General features: G+C 37.3%; 3 protein-coding genes across 7 annotated transcripts in view; all 3 read left to right on the top strand.

Annotated features, from left to right (window-relative positions):
• Window positions 1-17414, top strand: part of LOC105213936 (pancreatic lipase-related protein 2) — a 48962-nt gene extending 31548 nt beyond the window's left edge. For 4 of the 5 annotated variants that reach the window (XM_054230782.1, XM_054230783.1, XM_054230785.1 and 1 more), the window contains exons 2-4: window positions 16087-16241; window positions 16306-16773; window positions 16914-17414. In XM_054230782.1, the coding sequence (XP_054086757.1) occupies window positions 16087-16241; window positions 16306-16773; window positions 16914-17311 (1021 nt within the window). In that variant the 3' untranslated portion in view covers window positions 17312-17414. Of the gene's footprint in view, window positions 1-7680; window positions 8221-16086; window positions 16242-16305; window positions 16774-16913 lie in introns of those variants that run through there. The other variant, XM_011187052.3, reaches the window with a different exon arrangement.
• On the top strand, window positions 11997-12982 carry LOC105213935 (uncharacterized). The gene is made up of 2 exons (XM_011187051.3): window positions 11997-12187; window positions 12248-12982. The coding sequence occupies exons 1-2, from the start codon at window positions 12140-12142 to the stop codon at window positions 12878-12880; spliced, it is 681 nt and encodes a 226-aa protein (XP_011185353.2). The 5' UTR covers window positions 11997-12139; the 3' UTR covers window positions 12881-12982.
• LOC128921889 (uncharacterized) lies at window positions 14365-15345 on the top strand. The gene is made up of 2 exons (XM_054230786.1): window positions 14365-14521; window positions 14578-15345. The coding sequence occupies exons 1-2, from the start codon at window positions 14474-14476 to the stop codon at window positions 15208-15210; spliced, it is 681 nt and encodes a 226-aa protein (XP_054086761.1). The 5' UTR covers window positions 14365-14473; the 3' UTR covers window positions 15211-15345.
• Window positions 17415-24616: the final 7202 nt, after the last annotated feature.

Consider the following 24616-nt stretch of genomic DNA (forward strand, 5'->3'; position numbering starts at 1 on the left):
AATTAGACTAGATAGACGAAATTATCTACAACTTCAAAGTTATGACTGTCAACAGTAACGTGGGAGCCGAGACGACTGTTTGTTTGATTTTTTTCCTCGTTCACTGCCAGACCCATTCGCTTCGCTTCCTTATCCAAAAAAAAAGGTAAAAGCAGAACTAACGGCGCGGGTGTTGTTTCCAATGATATCGATATTATCGGCGTACGCCAGTAGCTGTACACTTTTATAAAAAATTGTACCTTCTCTGTTTAGCTCTGCGGCTCGATCTATTTTTTCCAGCATCAGGTTAAAGAAATCACACGATAGCGAGTCACCTTGTCTGAAACCTCGTTTGGTATCGAACGACTCGGAGAGGTTGTTCCCGATCCTGACGGAGCTTTTGGTGTTGCTCAACGTCAGCTTACACAGTCGTATTAGTTTCGCGGGGATACCAAATTCAGACATCGCATAAAGGCAGCTCCTTTTCGTTCTGTCGAAAGCAGCTTTAAAGTCGACAAATATATGGTCTGTGTCGATCCACTTTTCACGGGTCTTCTCCAAGTTTTGGCGCATGGTGAATATCTGGTCAGTTGTTGATTTGTTGATTTTCCAGGTCTAAAGCCACACTGATAAGGTCCAATCAGTTTGTTGACGGTGGGCTTTAGTTTTTCACACAGTACGCTCGATAGAACCTTATAAGCGATATTAAGGAGGCTTATCCCACGGTAGTTGGCGCAGATTGTGGGGTCTCCCTTTTTGTGGATTGGGCAGAGTACACTGAGATTCCAATCGTCGGGCATGCTTTCTTCCGACCATATTCCACAAAGAAGCTGATGCATGCACCTTATCAGATCTTCGCCGCCATATTTGAATAGCTCGGCCGGCAATCCATCGGCCCCCGCCGCTTTGTTGTTCTTCAAGCGGGTAATCGCAATTCTAATTTCTTCACGGTCGGGCAATGGAACATCTGTTCCATCGACCTCGATTGGGGAATCGGGTTCGCCATCTCCTCATCATTGTCAGATCAAAATTTTGTCGGTATTGGCCCTGAGTTCCATAGATTTGGTATCTATAGAATTTGACTTTGAACCATATAACCGGCAATTTTTATATGGAAGGTGCCACTTCGTGAATATTTATAGTTAAAACTCATTCTTCTGACGACACAATAATATAGCAATTGCACTTTGGGTCTCATACATACATACTAATGTATGAGTATTAGCCCTTTTAGAGGCGGGACATCTATTCGAGAGTAAAAAGAGAAGAAATGAGACTAACTTAAAGTACCTGTTCTTCATCAGATCATCATTAATTTTAACCTAGGGCGCCCTCTTGCTTTGCTGGAGAATGATTTCGTAACCATTACTTTACTTTAAACTCTACAATCTCGTATTCTCGAAACATCACTTAGCCGTCTTATGCATAAATCGCACCCCCTTCTCACCTTAAATTAGCTGGTCAAGTTTGATATTCTATCTTAACCTCCATTTATCAGGGCCGATTCAGACTGTGTCGAAATTTTTTTTCTTTTGAAAGTCAGCAATATAGTCTCTTTCGTCCCATGTCCAAGTTTTAGTTTCGTATCCCAATACTGGTCATACTACAGTCCTATACAATGCCAGTTTCCATGATATATTAAGTAGTTTAGTTTGATTTAATAATTTTCCTTTTTTTCTTTCCATCCCAATCGTTAGTTGTGTACTGTATTTTAGATCTTACAAAAGCTGCTGCTTTTAGCACTTGAGCTTTATTAAATTTAGTGCTAATTTATTCGGATAGATACTCAGCTATACTTATTGCCGTAATACAATTATTGAAATTATTTGTGAACATAAAAATTCAAAATTTCTCTAATTGATTATCTATTTATTACCTATTTAACATAATTGCCGTCAATTATGCATATTACATACACATATTCAGATACTTAATACACATGCAAGCTTTGCAAGCACATTTTCCTTCACTAACACACTGTTTGTGATGTGTGCAACAACAACAAGTAGTGAAATTTGTTAAATAAAATAAATAAATACTAAAAGAAATGACAAAAATAACTACAACAACAAGTAGTGCTCTCATGTCGATAGAAATCAAACATGAACAAGAAGAAGAAGAACAGAAAAGTGCTTTGAAAAAGAAACGAGTGCCATTGGAATAAGACTGTACGTCGTAGTCAGCTAGCGGCACTCATCATGCGCTGCAGTAATTCAGTAAATTGCCAGCAATCGATATAAATGTCAATGCGAATGCGGAATCGAACAGTGAATGTGAGTGAGTAAATGTGAAAAGTCGATTGGGCAGAGTGGACCGGGTGAGATTGTGACTGCCAACAAACAACTGAAAGCAATGACACACACCTCCCCAGTGCCATGTGGCGTCAGTCTATCAGTGTGCGTGTGTGTGTTTTTTAGTGGCATCAAATGTCACAACTGCCAACGCGCGCAATTCCTGCTGGCAAATGATACCAAGGATGATGCCACCACGCTGCCATTGACATTGCCACATTGCGTGGCAGAGTCGGTCACCTACGTTAAGTGGCCGTATTGCTGCTGCAATTGCTATACGTTTTATGGCTTTTTACTGCCAGTGCAGTACTGTATTCTCGTTGTTTTGCTGTTTCTTTATTTTATTGTTTATATGTACATATTTGTTATGCTTTTTTCTCCACTTTTGTTCTACGTCGTTTCACTTCACGCCGTGCACATTGCTGGTGTGCGTGCCATTGTTGCTGGGCACGGAGTTGACATTGATGATGATTATTGGGCGTAAATAGAATCGAAAATGCGAAAAAGTCAATGATGAGAGCCAAAGTCAATTGCCCGGAATAAGGCGGGGAAATAGAAGAAGCCGAGGGAAAGGGAAAATGTGGAAATGAGCATGCATTGACAAGTAGACAAGAGCACGCAATCCAGTGCTCCAAAAGTTTGTGAGGTTAACAATCACATAAATTGTTAAATACTGGCACATTACTATATGTACAACCATGCCCACCTATGTACATATATAAACACACCTCATGTCAATTCATTTCGGTAGTTTAAGCAGCATTACTGATGATCCTAAAATAAAGTAAAGACGAGTAAATAAATTGCAAAATCAATTGAGCGGTTAAATAGGTAAACACCACAAGAAGCCCAGACAATTTAGCTGACTATACACTACAAAGGAAGCGTATATCAGTAACCAAATAAACGGTATTCGATCACTTATGCTGGCCTGAAATATACCCTCAATGAAATGAAAAATATTTTTTTTTATGTATACTCGTATTCAACATTAGTATACATAGTATATATAGAACTTTATAAAGACTTAGTGATAATATATAATCGTGCAGTAATATATTACTACATTCTCTGATTTTCGAATTCGGGATGTTCTGCATTATTTCAGAAGAACCCTGGTTCTCTTTATATAAAAATATAAACTATTTATTTTCTAACCTTAATTAAAACTATCTATCTATCTTAACTATTTTCTGTTATAAGTATAAGGAGGGTATACATAAAAACTAAATATGAAATTGTATAGTTACCTCTAGAGTAAGACATTCGTGTGCAAAATAGAGTCATGAATGATATGTGCATAAATGCATAAAAGCCAATAAACAAATACAATTCTAGAAATGATGATTGAAATTGCAGAAAGTCGAGGATATACTTACCATATGAGTATATGAGAGAAAAGTTTAAATGAAGCTGAAGCAGATGGAGCTGAGGCAAGACAGACAAAGTAGAAGCAAGCAATACAAGTTAACAGATGGGGGATAATTTGAAGGAAACAGTTTGCAACTTACAGACTTTTACAAACATACTCGCATACTTACTTGCAGAAAACTTCGCTAGCTCAACAGCTGGTAAGGCATTAAATTGAAAACAAAGGCGGGAAATGTAACACCCGACAATGACATCAAATGTGCATACGTGGTACAAGGAGTGCAGTAAGGTGAATGGTAATGAAAAAGGCTGAAATTTGAAGGATAAAATAAAATTAAATCATTCAAAAACTTTATGAAACTACATACAATAGAAAACACAACAACATATGCCGAGCTTTGGGCAACTTGTAGGAGTCTGCAGAAATATTAAGCAACAATGCTTACGAAAATAAAGCAAATATATGCTAAAATGACGCTACATTGCTGCATAACAGCAACAAATAGGACCGTATATCTTCAAACAGCTACAGTCACCTATCGCCAAGAATAATCATCTAGGCTCATGACATACGCCGTATTTAAATGTAGACATTACCACAAGTTATGCTTTTGTAGACCAAAGACAACTACACAAACATAGGCATGTGCTCGTAAACATTTCTATAGCCACATGCTTTGGTAACATATTTGGTTGTATAAATGTTCTTATTATACAAAATACAACGTTAATGCAATACTAGTAAATTAAAAAAACAATAATGAGTTGTATATATACGAAACTGCTGACAAAATAAACTGTTTGTGCTTATTTAAAGCCGGTAAAGCTTGAAACTTTACTTTTTTAATTCTATAATGCGCAACCTAGGTACACAATAAACAGTTAGCTTATACACCTGTCAGCACCCCTATATTGCAAGATGTTGATTTTCGTGTAGCTATTAGACCTGTTACTCGTTGGAGCAAATTACTTAACTGTTCATTTACCTATATATTTACTTAATATTTAAGAAGTATGAATATGGTACAAATAATTCGTTCTTCTCTAATCAGACTTCGCTTGAAGTACAAATGGAACACATTCAAAGAGGTAATGCAACATATGTATAATGTTCAAATATAAAGAGGCAATCTTATATAAGAGTGTACAGTCGCTGGTAGAGACCGACCGATTAATCGGCCTTGGTATCGGCATCGGCCAGTATCGGCCACAAAATTAAGCATCGGCATCGGCCATATTTGGCCGATTCTTAGCCGATTCTTTCTACTTCTTTTTGATTATACTTAAATACATTTTTTTTACTTTTTTGATTTCTTTAGAGCATAAAATTTTAATTCTTCTGTTTACCATATAAAATACAGTGATTCACATTTGACTAAACTAACAATTCATCATGGTGATAATTTAAGTCTAGTATAAAGAAATTCAAAAATTTTGCATTAATGAAAGGTTTTATTTAGCACTGCTAGAAAGATTCGATTTATGTCAAATATTCACAGTTTTGTTTAACAAATTGTTGAGATTTTGAAGATAATGTCATAAAGGCACTATTATAGAAGCATTCGTAACTAGGTTAATCTATTTTTAAAAGTTTGCCATAGACAGGGTCACGTAATAATCACTTGGTACTGGCCTGGACTATAAGGTGCAGTGAAAAAACTTCCCAAACAAGCTTCCGAAGTTTCTATTGAGTCACTATCACTACCAGTGTAAACCATGAAAAATTAAGCGATTTTAGTGAATTTTCTTTTAAGAAAGTACTCGGTCGAATATTTTTGGACATAATAAGGTGTACTTTTAACTATATTTTAAGATTTTTATTTTACAAAAATTTTGAAAAATTAAGGAGTTATGGGTTGTCTTGGGAAGTGCCAAAAAAAAAGTTCCCTAACTGCTGACATGATTCCGGCCGAATGAGTAACTGAAACACAAAAATTTAAAAAGTTTATTAAAGTTGAATATATATATATGGCGTAGTTCAGAAAAAAAATTTCCATTTTTTAGGTAAAAAATGGTCTTTTTTTAATGTCAAATTGTCAATTTCCAACAAATCAAAAAGATCGTAGGTCATCGTAAATATATTTAGGAACTTTCAGTTTAAATTTCAAGTTGATCGGTCAATATCTCGTTGAGTTATGATGTCAGTAATTTTGTGAAAAGTCCTTTCGAGAAAAACGCGTTTAAAGTTTCGACTAAAGCGGCTAATATCTCTTTAGAACGCTGCAATTCAAACACTATTCAAGATACGACCTTACCGCTTTCACAGGATATTTTTGAAATTATAAACTATCGAATTACCAAAAAATAAAAAAATCGATTTTGTGTAAATGTTACACCGGTATACCCCCTTAAAGGAAAAAAGCTATATTGCTGATTGCTGATTCGATTTGAGGAAATGTGAATAACTTATTTGTTCTATCAACATATATCTTATAATAATAATTTATTCAGTTTTGAATATTAATTAAATCAATAAACAACTTCATATTTACATATGAATCGAGTTGTTTACTTATTTTGGATGTTATTTGTCTTTGTTTTTATTTTGTTACTATACTAATTTACTAAATAAAGTAGTTGATGAAAGAATCGGCATCGGCATCGGCATCGGCCAAAATTTTGGTATCGGTCGGACACTAGTCGCTGGCAACCGCCAGTCGCTCATTATTCCCGTCCTGATGTCTGGCGCAGAAGCGTGGACGATGACAACATCCGATGAGACGACTCTAGGAGTTTTCGAGGGAAAGGTTTTGCGAAAGATTTATGGTCCTAAGAACATTGGCAGCGGTGGATGGTGGTGAATTCGGCAATAATCGCTTAAGCTGTTCCTACGAAAGAGGCAGCATATTCATCGAGAAAAGTAAACGCTATAAGACCAATGGCGAATCAGCACATTCTACACCTTGTGATGTTATAAAATAAGTTCGTATATATAAACGTACGCCGTTGGCAACTATTACAAATCAAATAGTTAGCTTAGAGCTTGTCATAACACTTCATGTCTTGATTGAAAGACATTCTAAATATTCCAGCAACACTAAGACCTTTGATGAATCAAAATATTCAACACCTTGTAGTGGTCACACAACCTTTTTTGTTTATTTCGTGTATGAACAGTGGAGTAAAGAAGAATGTTATAAAAACGATTGTGGAAAGCTAACAATTTAAAATATGAATCGAATGGTAAACCAACAATAAGGCGTCAACTAGCATCTTTCGCTTCTAAGCATTGGATTAAACACGCTAATGAAATGCCTGGCGGGGCTATTGTCATGCTATGAACGACACTCTATTTAAATTTTTGACTATACATAAAATGAAGGTGAAGCAAATATTTTGGGATTCGCGTTCGAAAACTGAATCTTTATTATTGTTCTAACGCATGTATTATCGGATAAAATAAAATAAGTATTGTGCTATGAACCTGGTACCAAGTGATTACTACCTATTCCTATCTAAGGCAAATGATTTTGTTGGTTAAAAATTGGGCTCAAGAGAATTTTGTCAATATCGGCTGTATTATTTTTGGCAAACAGGGACGGGAGGGATTTTTGGCAAAACTATTATGCATTCTTCACACAGTAATTTCCATTATATTTCTAACAAGCATAATATAAAATGAGTTATTTTTTTTTTTTTTTTGCGTTCATGTTACAACATAAAATCTCTTAGCCAACAGTCACTGTTAGTGGAGATAATGCGTTGCGGTTTCCGCTCTAATGCAACACTTTCGCTTATAAGTTATTCGGTCGCTTACACCCGTATTATATGTAAGTATGTACATAAATACAAAGCAGACTACCAGAGGGCTAGACCAAAGTATGCTTTTATCAATGAGGTAAAAGCTGCACCAATATCTGTCTTCTATTCTCCTATGCTTTAAGTCAGCCGAGGCGAACTAGTCTCTTATACACATAATTTCTTGGACATATGCTCAAATATTGTTGTTTTATTACATATCTCTGTATAATTTAGCATCTTTTATCTACTAGCTTCTCTTCGAATCGCTGCGCCAACGGCTTAGACTTTGGAGCGGATCAGACGCGTTGAGTAGTAACGCGGTGACTACGGCTACGTACAGTCCAATCGAATGGCAGTCAACGTGATGAGCGGAAAACGCATGAAATTCGGCATTACAACTCATCAGTTCTATGCCAAAGGGCATCACAAACAGTGTGCCGATCGTGAAAGTGACGAGAGTTAGAGACACCGTAAAAGTTTCGTAACAAACACAAACAAAAAGTGTGCTAAGTGTGTTGCTTTTATTATATGTTGCTTAACTCAAGCAATTAAGAGTTCATTGATATTAATGCTTTTAAGTCATTACTGGCACTTTTTGCCAACTTGAAGACTCCGATCTAGCGATCCAAATGCAAACAACGCGTTATTTGGTGTTTCTATTCTGTGGAATCGTAATAATAACATTACCGGAATTCAATGGATCCACATTTATTTCGCATCATATTCATAAATGGAAGGCGGTGATGGCTTCAATGCGGTATATGCAGGAGAGAATGCTGCGTACTAGCTTAAATCGTGCAGCGCCAAACCACGGAATCGTTTTCGAATGTCGTACAACGTATGTGTGTCTATAATTTGTGTAACTATGTGCATACCTTAGTGTCATTAATTATAAATATCTGTATAAATGCGGATTAGCATTATGCAAAATCAATATAAATATGTGAAGTAAGCCTAGTGCAAAGTAACAAAAAAAAGAGTTCGTTCGAAAGTGAATATTAATAACTCTCGCAAATTATAAAAATTTTGGTGTATTAAATGTTGTGAAATGTGTTCAAACTTCTTGTAATTCGAAGACTATTTTATATTCCAGATTATCACGTGCCAATGCAATAATTTTAGTTTTATTTTCTATATTCTATATTTTGGCTTGTTATTACCCTCTGAAAAGAGTTGGCCGTTTTGAAACACTTTTCCAAACTTATCATGAATTTGAATTTTCTTAAGTTATTGGTAATAAAATTATGCAAACTAACTGCCGACTACTGTAATTTTTGAAAAAAAAAAAATGTTCATATAAAAAACTCTGCCATTGTGACTTAACTTACAACGAGGCTTCGAGAAAACGTTGCGTCCGCGTGGACTGCATAACTTTAAGCCGAATCATCTGATGATAAAACAAAAAAATACGTTTTTAATTAAGCCTTCAACTAGAACCTGGACGAAGGAAAAAATAGAGATTTGGATTTTTTACACAGTTTTTATAAAAAAATAAAAAATAAAAATAAAAATAAAAATAAAAAAAAATACGATAAAAAATCCTTCGTTCAAGTCCTTGTAAATTGAATTTAAAAGGCATGTCTAATTTCAACGAGATCAGTTGAGTAGTTCTCGAGAAATTTTGACAACCGAGTTTGAAAGCACAGTTTTGAGAACAAACGTGTTTAAAGTTTTGAGTGACAACAACGTCACCTGGAGTCCGCAATATCTTCAGTCTTTATTTATAACTAAATAATGATAATAAGATAAACAAGTAAGGAAGGGCTAAGTTCGGGTGTAACCGAACATTTTATACTCTCGCAATTTATTTATTTAACTTAATTAATATTATATAATACACAATTTGACCCACATATTCGTCATATATATTGTATAAAGTCCATTGGAAGTTGGAAACCATAATATTAGGTTAGAAGCACCGAGGTCCTCATGTGCGATATATGGGGCCTTGAAAACCTATGGTCCGATTTCGGCGATTTTTAGAAATGGGCTGCCACACTATAAATACAGTATTTGTGCAAAGTTTTGCACCGATATCTTCACTAGTGCTTACTATAAATATTGTAAAGTAAACGATTCAGATCATCTTCTAAATTCTGGTATATAGGAAGTAAGCGTGGTTGTGAAGCGATTTGGCCAATTTTCACAACATATTATTGGGAGGTAAGGAAACTATTACAAACCAAGTTTCATTGAAATCGGTCAAGATATGGTTTTTGACCCATAAGTGGGCGACGCCACGCCCATTTTCCATTCTGTAAAAAATCTGAGTGGAGCTTCCATCTGCCATTTCTTATGTGAAATTTAGTGTTTCTGAAGTTTTTCGTTAGTGAGTTAAACCACTTTAGAAATTTTCAACCTAACTTTTGTATGGGAGGTGGGCGTGGTTATGATCCGATTTCTTTCATTTTTGGACTACATTAGGAAGTGGTTAAAAAAGTTTGGTTTATATAGCTCTATTGGTTTGGGAGATATGTACAAAAAACTTAGTAGGGGGCGGGGCCACGCCCACTACCCCAAAAAAATTACATCCAAATATGCCCCTTCATAGTGCGATCTTTCATACCAAATTTTATTTCCATAGCTTTATTTATGGCTTAGTTATGGCACTTTATGTGTTTTCGGTTTTCGCCATTTTGTGGGCGTGGCAGTGGTCCGATTTTGCTCATTTTCGAAAGCAACCTTCCTATGGTGCCAAGAAATAAGTGTGCCAAGTTTCATCTTAATTTTTACTCAAGTTACAGCTTGCACAGACGGACGGACGGACGGACGGACAGAAAGATAATCATAATTATATGTATATTACTACTTACGAAAGATCTCTCCGATTGCCAATGATAAGTTTTTGCATCACATTGCGTGCAAGTCCGTGAGCAGCATTATCGAAAAGGTCAATGTAAAACACTTGCATCACTTATTTGAAATCTACAATTGCTCGGCTGTTACTTAAGAGTTGCAATGACCTCCTATTCGTAAGGAATATCGAAACAGTTTGAAAATTTTTATAATATTCTTATCTGGCCAGTATCTTATATTCTGACTACTACAAGGCAAGACATAACGGCGTGCATGTAATCAAAATTGTTGTTATGCAAATGAATCAAATTTAATTGTTCATTATTTTCTTAAAGTTTTTCACGAACTCGGCAAAAATAGCCCACTACTGTATGTTTACAAAAACACTGATTTGCATTCTAAGTGCAAAAGCTTATTTATGGACTTAGTAGATTTATTGTATTGATAAATTTGCTCTCATGTTAAGGGCTCAAATTATTACTGAGCAAGTAAGGAAGTTACAAATTCTGCCGCAACCAAATTTAGATAATTTCGCGTTTTTTACATTTCAATGGGGGGAAATAACTCGACAATTTTTTTATGGACAACCACGAGTCGAACAAAACTATTATAAAAAGCAGGCTGAAACTCGATATTATTATTCGAGGGAGCAGTTTTGGGTTCCCTTCGAGTATATACATATGTAGTACATTTGTCTAATGCAAAGCTCAGATATCATGAAGACACTTTTTGGTATGTATAATCAGAATTTTTTCCTTTGAAAAATTGTCACATATTCAATAGTTACCAGCAATGATACGAAGGGTGGATCTGACTAATTCCATTTACTATCCAATACTAAACTCGTCACGGTGTCTAGAACTGCTACTAAGTCTATAAAATTGCATTCAGTTATCCTACGTTGAACATTTGGACATCAACGCGTCTTCATTCTGATATCTTGGTTAGCATTAAGTGTTACAAAGCACCGTTAGGCGAATAAATATATTTTGCATTGCATCGCAACATGTTGCGAGAGTATAAAATATGCCGATTCAAGTATAATAAGGGTTTAAAGCTCCAAAGCTTTTATAGACAACTAGCTACATTTTGTGTAAAGCTAAAGCGGTTTAGGCTAATTATTTTAAACGCTTGTGTAATATTAATTATTTGTAAAAAAAATCACATTAATTAGTGTTTATTCACATTAGAGGGGTATATAACGCGTTTATGAAGTAAATCTTTCAATATCCCAATACGACTTTAAGTTTTAAAAATCAATCATATTTATCATTTGCTTTTATCTTATTTCTTTCTTATTTGAATTAAATAGGATTTTAGTTTTGTCTTATTTCTTCCGAAACAAAATATACCGTCGCCTTTTCCAGACCACTAATTTTCTAAATTATTCTAGTTGAAGAGATATTTATGGAGATAAGTTTATCTTTATTTTAAGATGGCTATGAAGTACAAATAATCGTCTGTTAATATACACTATAACTTTTCCAAGTAAAATATACAAAAATTGCTTAGGTCCCTTGAGCAGATCCCTACTAAAGTCGGTTGATATTGCGTTTCTATTTCCCATAAAAGTTTGTATTATCATCGGCATATCTATGGCAGATGACTTTTAGATAAAAAAACTTACAATGTACATTATAAATAATATAAATTATTAATACATGACAATTATTTTTCAGTGATGAATAGTTAGAATAAATTTTATACATACGAATATACGAATATTGTGGAGATTTTTTAAGTTTTATGTAATTAGCAACCATTAGGTTTACTAATTTAATGATTATCTTTTAAATGAATTATTTCCATGAGTTTGCGGTTGAGTACATCTATGTTCTATATAATAAATCGGAACAGTTCTCAAACCATATAAAAAGATTCTTCCATTTTCGAACAAATCAGTGTGATTTTAAACTTTCAACAACGCTTACTTATTCAGTGTACAAATATTTGCATCCGAAATGAAGCAAATCACTATAGTCGTCGTTAGCGCTTTGCTGTTAGTGCAGGTAAGATTGTTGTAAAAATTTAAGAATTAAAGTTAGATACATGTACCTTTCATTTATTAGGTCGTCAACGCATTTCCACTTGTAAAACGAGAAGCTGTAGAGGTTGCAGTTAAAAAAGATATATCTGATTTTATAGATTCCTCAGCTGAGGATGATCCTGCAATAGAAAAAGTTTTGTTTTTTCTAGCAGGAACAGTAGGCAAAATTTCTCTGTGGGGTCTTGAAAATGGAAGCGTTATGATTAAAAATGCTGTAAAGGATCTAGAGAAGCTACCGGAAAAAGATGAATTGCTACAAGCCAATATCACTCGTATGTCAAATATAGCGGAAGAGGCCGCTAGTTTCAAACTAGATGAAGATGGAAGCAACATTATGCAACTGTTCGAAAATATAATACAATTTGCAAGGATGTTGAATGACTACGAAGACATGGATGACGATTCAAACTTGAAGCTCACACTGAAGGTAGCACTTGAAAATAATGGCTATGAAAAGTACCAGGGTGAATTCGAAGAGCGAGTTGTCGATGCGGTTGAAGAATTTGATACCGCATTTGGTGAATATGTCAAAGGTTGGAGTCCAGAAGAAAAGAAAAAGCAAGCCAAATTGCTTGACTGGTATGAAGAATTAACTAACGAAACTGACGAAGAAGAAAAACTTGACAAGTTTGGCGATATCTTTGACTTACTTTAGTTTTAATCAAAACCAGAACAACAGCTATATATATGCTTTGAAAACATGGAGGTTTTGGAATATATTTCGTCTCTCAAATAAAAAAGATATTTCATATATGTATATAGAGTGCTTGTATTAAAAGTGTTTGTATTGAAAAGAGAACGATACGTGTCTAATTGAAACATTACATGTAACGGTACATTTTTAATACCTCTTTACTTTTTTCCTTTTTATAAATCTTGTGGCCTCGAAATGCGACTAGTGATGTTTAGATGTTTAACTATTTCAATTGAGTTTGAATAAAAGGGGTGTTTCACCTTGATAGTTCATTACCTTTGAACGCACTTACACATAAAGCAAATTTTCGAAAAATAAACACGCACGTCACATTCGGTGATATAAGTAACTACATGTTTATTATTATTAAAAAAATATACAAGGAGTAGGTTTTGAATTTTAAGCGAAGTTTTGTAAAAATCAAGATGTGAAGAATTTGGTGTAGATTTTGACGTCGTACAGCCCTTTGTTGATGCTGACGATCCTTTTGTTGATGCTGGAGTGGGGTGGAGTGGGGTGGTGTGTAATCTCGTAACTTTGATGATTGTGTACCAGTGTTGAGTGGTGTCGATTATCGTGTATATATAAAAGGGGAAGACTTATGCTCATTTAACCACAGTTAAACCTGAAGTTATAAAATAATTGCTTCTAACAAATAATGAAAGACTAAGTTCGGCTGTAAACGAATATTTTATACCGAAGAAATTTATTAAATTTAATTTTATTAAGATAAAAATATTATATATATACTTGGCTAGTGTATCATCATACAATGGGGTAATTTCTGGACCGACTTCACCCATTTTTACTACCAAGCTATACTATTATATAATCTATGAAATGTTGTAAAGCCCATATGATGTTTGAAAAACCTAATATTCCATATATGGGAGGTTGAGATGATTTATATGTGATTTTCATTACTGTTGTTCGAAAACATGTTTCACACTTTCACTTTAATATTATTGGAGTATATCAGACGTTTTCCATAAAAAACGTTTTTAACTGCAGCCGTCTATGTATTATCAATTTTCGTTTCTTACGAACATTTACAGCATAACTTCATTTTAGTTGGGTATAGGCGACCATAAAGGTTTCTTCAAATTCGAAACGATGCGATTAATTCGTTCCTTCAACAGATCCCAACTAATACCGATTGATATTGCGAATCTATTTTCACTAAAAGTCTATCTGATCTGCGGCAGATGATTTCTAGATAAATCTACAATTGTAATAAAACTAATTACTATGAGATATTAACACATAATACTTGTTATATACAAATAATCAAGGAAAAATTGTTAGAATAAATTGTATATACACTAATAATGTGTAGAATTTTTATTAATTTTATGCAATTAGTGATCGTTAGGCTTACTAATTAAAAAGCTTATCATGAATTTTGTCTGAGTGCATCTATGTTTTGTATAATAAAGCTAACCGGTTCTCCAACTGCAATCATATAAAAAGTTCCATACATTTCCCTGTAACTCAGTGTGTTTTGAAACTTTCAACAACGCTGACTTATTCCGTATACAAATATTTGCATCCGAAATGAAGCAAATAACAATAGTTGTCGTTAGTGCTTTGCTGTTAGTGCAGGTAAGTTTGTTATACAAGTTTTGAAAATATAGCTACATGTGCCTTTTATTTATTAGGTCGTCAACGCATTTCCACTTGTAAAACGAGATTCTGTAGAGGTTGCAGAAAAAGAAGATAACTCTGTCTCTATAGATTCCTCAGCTGAGGATGATCCAGCAAAAGAAAAGATTCTGATTTTTCTCTTAGGAACCATAGGCAAAATATCTAAGTGGGGTCTTGAAAATGGAAGCGTTATGATTAAAAATGCTGTAAAAGATCTGGAGAAGCTACCAGAAAAAGATGAATTGCTACAAGCCAATATCACTCGTATGTCAAAGATAGCGGAAGAGGCCGCTAGTTTCAAACTAGATGAAGATGGAAACAATATTTTAGAACTATTCGAAAATATAATTAGTTTTTCAAATATGTTGACTGACTATGAAGACATGGATGACGATTCAAACTTGAAACTCACATTGAAGACAGCACTGGAAAATAATGGCTATGATAAGTACCAGAGTGAATTTGAAGAGCGAGTTGTCGATGCGGTTGAAGAATTTGATACCGCATTTGGTGAATATGTCAAAGGTTGGAGTCCAGAAGAAAAGAAAAAGCAAGCCAAATTGCTTGACTGGTATGAAGAATTAACTAACGAAACGGACGAAGAAGAAAAACTTGACAAGTTTGGCGAAATCTTTGACTTATTTTAGTTTAAATCAAAAACCAGAACAATTGAAATATGTATGATTTGAAGATCTGCTTGAATTTAGTATAAATCTTATTATTCTATTTTTAATGATTATTCTAAAGTGTTCCGATTATAATAAAAATATTTTCTAATTATATATTTCTCTTAAATACAAATTATTAAATTGAAATTGTTAAATATATTGTTTATAGTATTACAAAAAATTGTCTGCGCATCATTGGACTAAAAAGCGTGGAGTCCAAACTTAGTGGAAACATTTCTTAAAAAATGGGTGAACCATGTCCATAATCCATATAACGGCCAAATTTAATGTAACTATAGAAGCGATAAAGCGATAATATATAATTAGATAATATATTGGAATTATTGCTATAACTTTGATTTTTACAAAATGCGACAGTATCTTATATTGTTCGATTACCGGGATCATGGATCATAATAAAGTGAACTTTACTTTGGGTGGTATAGGCATATAATTTCGATAGGTATTCCCGAGAGTATTGCCATCAAAAATCCACTTAATAAAATCTCTAAGATCGAACATTTTGAATTTTAGGTTCAAATATTTCTTGCCTACTTGGTAAAGGAATAATAATGTTAATGATATTTTATGACGTACCTATTAATGTTTCTCATGGTTTTCAATTTACAAACCAATTTTTCCTGTAGTTGGAAAACATGAAAAGTTAGACCTTTAGAACTGATTATATAATAATTGATCAAATAATTCTCAAACTAAACTTTTTTAACACCCTTTCATTGATAATGCTATATTCGTATAAATTTTGGACCACTGTCGAACCGAAATTCAATTGCCTAAATGGTAAGATGATTTTTGGTCAAAACATTATTAACAAAGTATTGTATCATCTTGCAGCTCCAACATGCGCTTAGGCGACGAGGTACACTTCGAGTTGCAACTGGGAGATATGCGCGGTTTCCATCGCTTGGACCCACGCCGCAAGCTGGCGCTATTCCTGCATGGTTGGAACGACGAAGGCAGCAAGGAATGGGTGCAGGAAATGTTAAAAAGTGAGTGATACTTATTTAATAATTATAAACATTATGACTAAAACTTATTTGTCTCTTCTATCAGCTTGGACCCACTTCGATCCCAATTATAGCGTGTGTGTTGTTGATTGGGGTCATTTGTCACAGGTAGACTACAAGACTGCGTCTATGTCGACATTTGAAGTCGGTCTCACAGTGGCTGGCATCATTATGTCTATGGAAAATTTGCGACCAGAATATTTCTCCCGACGCAATGTCACATTGGCTGGCTACAGTTTGGGTGCACATGCCGCTGGATATGCGGGCGCCATGTTGAACGGCGAACTGGAGCAGATCATTGGACTTGATCCGGCAGGACCGCTCTTTACATTGCCCGCTGTTGTCTCACCAGATTTTCGTTTGGACCCCACCGACGCACAATACGTGCAAGTGTTGCATACATCGGCGGGTACTTTGGGAGCTGGTTTAAAAATGGGACATGCAGATTTTTATCCGAATGGTGGAAAGGCGCCGCAACGCCATTGCCAAGTAATGGTTACGGATGTGCGAAATAGTAAGTATATTGGTGTGTAAGGTTGGAATTCAGTCTTCGCACACCGATTAATTTAAATGCTGCATGCAGCGCCAACGAATGTGTTGACAATCTACTTAAAAATTCATTCCACTCTCCCACACTGATTCTCCTTCGCACAGATGCGGTAGCGTGCAGCCACAGCTCATCGGCTGTGTTTTTCAAGCAATCCATGAATCCGGCGTTTCCGTTCGTGGGCAACCATTGCAGCAGCTATGATAATTTCGTGCGCGGTCTGTGTGCGCAGGGTCAACGCGGACGTTTCGGCATACATTCACAACGCCGCAGCCGTGGCAATTTTTACTTCGTCACCGAACCGCAGCCGCCATACGTGAAGCGAAGACTGTGGCCACGGCGCCGTCATCACCATCAGCAGCAGCAACAGTGGTGGCGCCGACGTAACGCGGGCACTTCGACGGCTTTGGGCAGGAGCGCTTTAAGGCAGTCGGATGTCAGGGCAATACAACCGTGGCAGTGCAAATGGCGACGACGACGGCGGCGGCGGCGTGTGTGCTACTGATGACATTGTTGCTTGTACGTTGGCGCTTCGTGGCAATTGAAGGATAACTGATGGTATTTTCATTGAAATAAATGCATTGTTGCCGAAAGAATAGCAAAGTTAATCGTTGCGTTTGTGCGTCTGTATGTGTGATGTTATCAGATAGGAATGCGTATATGCTTTAGCGAATAATCAGCGTATGTAAGTGCGCGGGCTGGCGTATGGCGCTGTGGAATTTAATTCCAAATTCACTTTGAACTGCGCAGCGCACACACTCGAAGGTAAGAGGTGGCGGCGGTTGCAAGAGTTCTGAGCTGTGGTTGCGAAATGCCATAAACTGAGCAATGCGGTGCTGGGCCGCGCCGCGCCGCATGTGGCATTCGGCGTTGTTGTGTGGTTTCAGCAGCATTTGCGTAATTATGTGCAATCGCCGCTGCCCGCCGCTACCCGCCGCTGTTAATGCAAACACAGCTGTTTGCGTCTGTGTGCGCGCGCGTGGCGGCTACAATTGTGGTAGTGTTAACTACTCATCAGCGTCGACCTCTAGCAATCACAGTGCTGCTAAATATTTAAGCATGACTTGCTGGGTTACTTACACATACACATCTATATGAATGTTGGTACATATGTACATATTTGTGAATGTGTGTGTGTGCACGTAATCGCATCAGCAAACACATGTGTAAATACATGTGTTTCGATTCGTTTTTTCGGTCATTGCTGTAAATGTTGTTATGTCTGGCATTCGAATGCAATTCGTTAGCGCTCAAGTGGGTATGCAACTGTTCGTTTATTGGTTCTACAGTGAGAAATTGGAGCAGCGCGGCATTGGTATTTGCCTGCAACACATCAGCACACAGCACACCGCATGGAACACCTGTAACAATAGGCATTGCTTCACTTGTTTGTGTTGTAATAAGCGCTTGGCTTCTTGCTCGTCTGGTGCCTGCTTATGGTTCTGGTATTGATGCTGAATCGGCCTTTGGTATGCATTCGTACGAAAGTATTTGGTAGGCTTATACAGAGTTCTGTAATTGAACGCTGAATTCTGTGCAATTGTTTATGCCCAACATACTTTAGGTTGTAGTAATTTTCACTTCTTGGTATTCCATTGCAATACTGAACTGTTTAAGGTGTAATAAGTATACGCTAGGTGTGGAAACCTAGAGAATAACTAATTAACGAGATATTTTAGTATAAATTATTAGACATATTCGGAATAACTGTTATACTAAATTAGGTGGAGTTGAATTGCGTGCAACTTATTGCACAGAGAATACAATAGTTTTGTTCACTACAGGTTGCTTGTAACAACTAAAACTAAAAGAGTTAATTATATTTGTTTTAGTTTTATATTTGTCTGTCTCTCTGTATGTCCGTCCGCGATAATTTAAGACATCTTTATGAAACTTGCAACATCGCACCGAAACCGAAAAGCTATAAAGTACAATGAACATAGCTACAGAAACAAAACTTGGTTAGAGTATTAAAATAGAGAGGGACATACATTAGGTAGATTTTTTTTCGGAAAGTGGGCGTGGCCTCACCTATCAATGAGTATTTAGTATATATCTCGCAAACTACCTTAGCCACATAAACCAAACTTATTATACGCATTTCTCTTTCGTAACCCATCGAATACTATAAAAATGGAAGAAAGCTCCAAAAAAAGTTCATGTTAAAAACTACTAAGAATACTTTAATTCAATAACGAAAAATATGGTAAATGTCTACCTCAGGTTAGTAATAAAATGGGCGTGGAACTACAAGACCAACTTCAACCAAATTTATTGATATACTTAAGGTCAGATAACTCAATTTTAAACTCCTCCTGATTTATTCAGTTTCTAATACTTATATTGAGCAAGAACCAATGCAGATATCGGAATAAAACATTGTATTGAAGGTGTATCATCGTTCATCTAAAAATTGTCCAAACTAGGTTATATCTTTTCAAAGCCCCAAATATTGAACAAAGGGACCTCAATACATATGGCTAAATTTTTACCGAAAATATCGCTCATACTTCAGATACTTTATAGAAAGTGGGTAAAATTGGGTAGTTAGTTCCCCTAGCTCTCATATAACGAATATTAAGAGATATCTCATAAAATTAACAATACTGATATAATCTGGAATATAATATAGCTTGGTGGCAAAAATGGGTGAAATCTGTCCAGGAAGTTGAGCCAAGTAAGATTATGACATTTACAAACATGTAAGTAGTCAAGACCTTCTCTTCTAAAAAATATAAGACCAACATTTGTTAACATAGATAAGTATCTTGTAAAAATTAAAAAGAATCTACCAATATCTTAACCAATTGTTGTCCTATGTTTTGTGAACTCTCATCCTACCATGTATTTTTATGGTATTCATATATATATATATATATATATATATTTGGCGTAGGAACCGCTTTAAGCGATTATAGCCGAATCCACCAGAGCGCGCCACTCATTCCTCCTTTTTGCTTTTTGGCGCCAACTGGAAACACCAAGTGAAGCCAGGTCACTTTGCACTTGGTCTTTCCACCGGAGTGGAGGTCGTCCTCTTCTGCGGCTTCCTCCAGCGGGTACTGCATCGAATACTTTCAGAGCTGGAGTGTTTTCTTCCATCCGTACAACATGACCTAGCCAGCGTAGCCGCTGTCTTTTTATTCGCTGAACTATGTCAATGTCGTCGTATAAATCGTACAGCTCATCGTTCCATCGTCTGCGGTATTCGCCGTTGCCAATGTTTAGAGCACCATAAATCTTGCGCAAAACTTTTCTCTCGAAAACCCCAAGAGTCGTCTCATCGGATGTTGTCATCGTCCACGCTTCAGCGCCATACATCAGGACGGGAATAATGAGCGACTTATAGAGTTTATTTTGGTTCGTCGAGAGAGGACTTTCCTTTTCAATTGCCTACTTAGTCCAAAGTAGCACCTGTTGGCAAGAGTGATTCTGCGTTGGATTTCAAGGCTGACATTGTTGGTGTTGTTAATGCTGGTTCCCAGATAAACGAAATTATCTACAACTTCAAAGTTATGACTGACAACAGTGACGTGGGAGCCAAGATGCGAGTGCGCTGACTGTTTCTTTGATGACAGGAGATATTTCGTCTTGTCCTCATTCACCACCAGACCCATACGCTTCGCTTCTTTATCTAGTCTGGAAAACGCAGAACAAACGGCGCGGTTGTTGCTTCCGATGATATCAATATCATCGGCATACGCCAGGAGCTGTACACTCTTGTAGAAGATTGTACCCTCTATATTTAGTTCTGCAGCTCGTATTATTTTTTCCAGCAATAGATTGAAGAAGTCGCACGATAGTGAGTCACCCTGTCTGAAGCCTCGTTTGGTATCGAACGGCTCGGAGAGGTCCTTCCCGATCCTGACGGAGCTTTTGGTGTTGCTCAACGTCAGCTTACATAGCCGTATTAGTTTTGCAGGGATACCAAATTCAGACATCGCGGCATAAAGGCAGCTCCTTTTCGTGCTATCGAAGGCAGCTTTAAAATCGATAAAAAGATGGTGAGTATCGATTCTTCTCTCTCGGGTCTTTTCCAAGATTTGGCGCATGGTGAATATCTGGTCCATTGTGGATTTTCCAGGTCTAAAGCCACACTGATAAGGTCCAATCAATTCGTTGACGGTGGGCTTTAGTCTTTCACACAATACGCTCGACAAAACCTTATATGCGATATTGAGGAGACTTATACCACGGTAGTTGGCGCAGATTGTGGGGTCTCCCTTCTTATGGATTGGGCAGAGCACACTAAGATTCCAATCGTCAGGCATGCTTTCTTCCGACCATATTCTACAAAGAAGCTGATGTATGCACCTTATCAGTTCTTCGCCGCCGTATTTGAATAGCTCGGCCGGTAATCCATCGGCCCCCGCCGCTTTGTTGTTCTTCAAGCTTCATGGCCGGGTAATGGAACATCTATTCCATCGTCATCGATTGGGGAATCGGGTTCGCCATCGCCTGGTGTTGTACTTTCACTGCCATTGAGCAGGTCGGAGAAGTGTTCCCTCCATAATCCCAGTGTGCTCTGGACATCCGTTACCAGATTACCTTCTCGGTCCCTACATGATAATGCTCCGGTCTTGAAACCTTCTGTTAATCGCCTCATCTTTTCATAAAATTTTCGAGCATTACCCATGTCGGCCAGCTTTTCAAGCTTTTCATACTCACGCATTTCGCCCTCTTTCTTTTTACGTCTGCAAATGCGTCTCGCTTCCCTTTTCAGTTCTCGATATCTATCCCACCCCGAACGTGTTGTGGTCGATCGCAACGTTGCGAGGTAGGCAGTCTGTTTTCTCTCCACTGCGGAACGACAATTCTCATCGTACCAACTGGTTTTTTGGCGTTGCCGGAGACCAATTGTTTCGGCTGCAGCGGTATGCAATGAGTTTGAGATGGCGTTCCACAGCTCCCTTATATCGAGATGCTGATGAGTGCTCTCAGAGAGCAGGAGTGCAAGTCGGGTAGAAAATCGTTCGGCTGTCGGTTGTGATTGCAGCTTTTCGACGTCGAACCTTCCTTGTGTTTGTTGACGGGCGTTTTTTGCTGCACAGAGGCGAGTGCGTATCTTTGCTGCTACTAGATAATGGTCCGAGTCAATGTTTGGTCCTCAGAGCGTACGCACGTCTAAAACACTGGAGACATGTCTTCCGTCTATCACAACGTGATCGATTTGATTGCGCGTGTTTCCATCAGGGGACAGCCACGTTGCTTGATGAATTTTTTTATGCTGGAATCTGGTACTACAGACAACCATATTTCGGGCCCCAGCGAAGTCGATCAGCCTCAGGCCGTTTGGCGATGTTTCGTCATGGAGGCTGAATTTTCCGACTGTTGTGCGAAAGACACCTTCTTTACCCACCCTGGCGTTAAAATTGCCAAGCACGATTTTGACACCGTGGCGGGGGCAGCGCTCATAGGTGCGTTCTAGGCGCTCATAGAAAGCATCTTTGGTCACATCGTCCTTCTCTTCCGTTGGGGCGTGGGCGCAAATCAGCGATATGTTGAAGAACCTCGCTTTGATGCGAATTGTGGCAAGACGTTCATCCACCGGGGTGAATGCCAGGACTCGGCGACGTAGTCTCTCTCCCACCACAAATCCAACACCGAATTTGCGCTCCTTTATATGGCCGCTGTAGTAGATGTCACAAGGACCCACCTTCTTCCGTCCTTGTCCCGTCCATCGCACTTCTTGGACGGCGGTGATGTCAGCCTTTAGTTGTATGAGGACATCAACCAGCTGGGCAGAGGCACCTTCCCAATTAAGAGTCCGGACATTCCAGGTGCATGCCCTCAAATCATGATCCTTAGTACGTTTGCAGGGGTCGTCATCGAAAGGGGGGTTTCTCATCCGAGGCTCGGTGTTTGTTTTCATTGGGGAGATTTTTTTTATGTGGTGGATCCCAAGCCCTACGCACAACCGCACAAGCGGGCTTCGCCTTCTCACTTTAGCTCGCCTCCAAATGGATGTCTGTTAGCTACCCAGGGGATACTTGGTCTAAAACCGGAAGTCGTGAGCTGCTTGAGTCATATGCAAAAGAATCGTTCCTGGCCACTCCCAAGTGAATGGCAATCAGAAACTTTCCTCACTTGCGTGAACTTCTACATATGACCCCATCCCGTATTCATATATACGTATCCCTAATTTCATACAAACAAGACCAGGAATGACCAAATTCAATATATTATAGTTATACGAAATATCAGGCATCAGAAATAAATATAATAGGGATAAGAATTTTAAGAACTTTGTGTTTCTCATGAACCAATGAAATAAAACGAATTGTTTCACCATTTAAAACTAACTATTTCCATCCTATGTGCGATATATACATTTCCGCCCACACATTGTCCATATTTAGTCGCCATATTTTCACACCAACATCTAAACACCTCTAAACAATGTTCAAAGCTCACAACTTAGACTGTGCTAACTGAGAATCAGAAGTTAAAGTTTAATCAACCCTAGACTCGCATAGTTAATTATCCACTCAACAGGATGAAGTGGGCTTGTAAAAACTTTTAATTGTGCTGATATCTACGTGTCTAGACGTGGGTTTATTATTTATGACTTGAGTGTAAAACACCAAACGGATACTTGCAACCGTTTTGTTATTTATAAACATGCCTGCATGCGTTTATATTGTTGTTGCGTATCCGTGTGTTTGTGTGAGTGTGCAACGGTAAATAGCCGCTGTGGCAACGTTTCTGCTGCAACATATCACAACAGCAATCAACAGCTAAGGCCATACAGCAAGTAGTTGCAAAAGCCGTAATTAAATCTTACTAATTTCAATTTTACCCCCAACGGGGCCGGAAGAACTCTTGGCGTTCACGTTGTTCAAGAAACAATAACATCACCAACAAAAATGCAAAAAAATAACATAAACTAGTAGGAATATACATAACAATAATACGAGGCGAACATGAACAGCTTGAACAAAAAAAAAACAAGAAGCATAAATAAAAAAATGTGGAGAAAGCGGAAGCTTTTAACACTGCCAATACGACGAAAGCAGCGCTTGTTTTTGTTTTTGTAATTGCTGAAAGAGCCAACAACACCTAGAGAAACTTGCGCCGACATAACTCATGCATGCCGCAGACAAAGTAATAAATTTTATAAAATGTAACAACAACAAATGACTACAGTAATAAATGCACGCTGCGAAAAGAACACAATAAGTAATAATAATTTGCTCATGCAAAGTGGAGAGTACACGTTGTTGTGCGCTGTCCTGCGCGGCCAGTTGGGCGAGTGAATTTGTTATTGAATTCTTGTGAATAGAATTGGAGCTACGATGCAATGAAATTATGTTTTGCAGTGGGCAAATTGAATTTAAGGTATTTTCCTGTAAATATGTATGCATGTGCATAAGCAAAGAGTGGGAATAAGCAAATAACTGACCAAGCAGCGAAGTTTACACAGAGGTGTGGCGTATACGTAACATAACGCATTGCAAGAGAGATATTTTTGTATGCAAGTTTTTCAAAGCACTCTGTTTACCTGATAGGTTTGAAGCTTTGTATGTATATATGTATAATGATATAAGAGCAAATTCATACGCCTCAAGTGCCCACTTTGCAATTGTTTAACATACATATATATGTATGTATACCCATACAGCCTCTCCCAAACCCTCCTATTAGAGTGTTTCAGTTGCGGTTAATGTTTGTTGTTTTGTCAGTTCAAGTAGCTTGATGGGCACAGCAGGTGTTGTTGTTTCGCAAGTCAACGACTTTTCCTTCTTCGTATTTTATGTTTTGTCTGTAGCCAGCGGTCAGCATGTTGAAAGCTTATTTTGTGTTTTCCAGC

The sequence above is a fragment of the Zeugodacus cucurbitae genome, chromosome 5, assembly GCF_028554725.1.
Source record: "Zeugodacus cucurbitae isolate PBARC_wt_2022May chromosome 5, idZeuCucr1.2, whole genome shotgun sequence".
NCBI lineage: Eukaryota > Metazoa > Arthropoda > Insecta > Diptera > Tephritidae > Zeugodacus > Zeugodacus cucurbitae.

Bases quoted from the DNA above. Each gene is read 5' to 3' on its own strand.
- LOC105213935 (XM_011187051.3), top strand. From the start codon at position 12,140: ATGAAGCAAATCACTATAGTCGTCGTTAGCGCTTTGCTGTTAGTGCAG. The intron at 12,188-12,247 runs GTAAGATTGTTG...TTCATTTATTAG, and splicing joins GCGCTTTGCTGTTAGTGCAG to GTCGTCAACGCATTTCCACT.
- LOC128921889 (XM_054230786.1), top strand. From the start codon at position 14,474: ATGAAGCAAATAACAATAGTTGTCGTTAGTGCTTTGCTGTTAGTGCAG. The intron at 14,522-14,577 runs GTAAGTTTGTTA...TTTATTTATTAG, and splicing joins GTGCTTTGCTGTTAGTGCAG to GTCGTCAACGCATTTCCACT.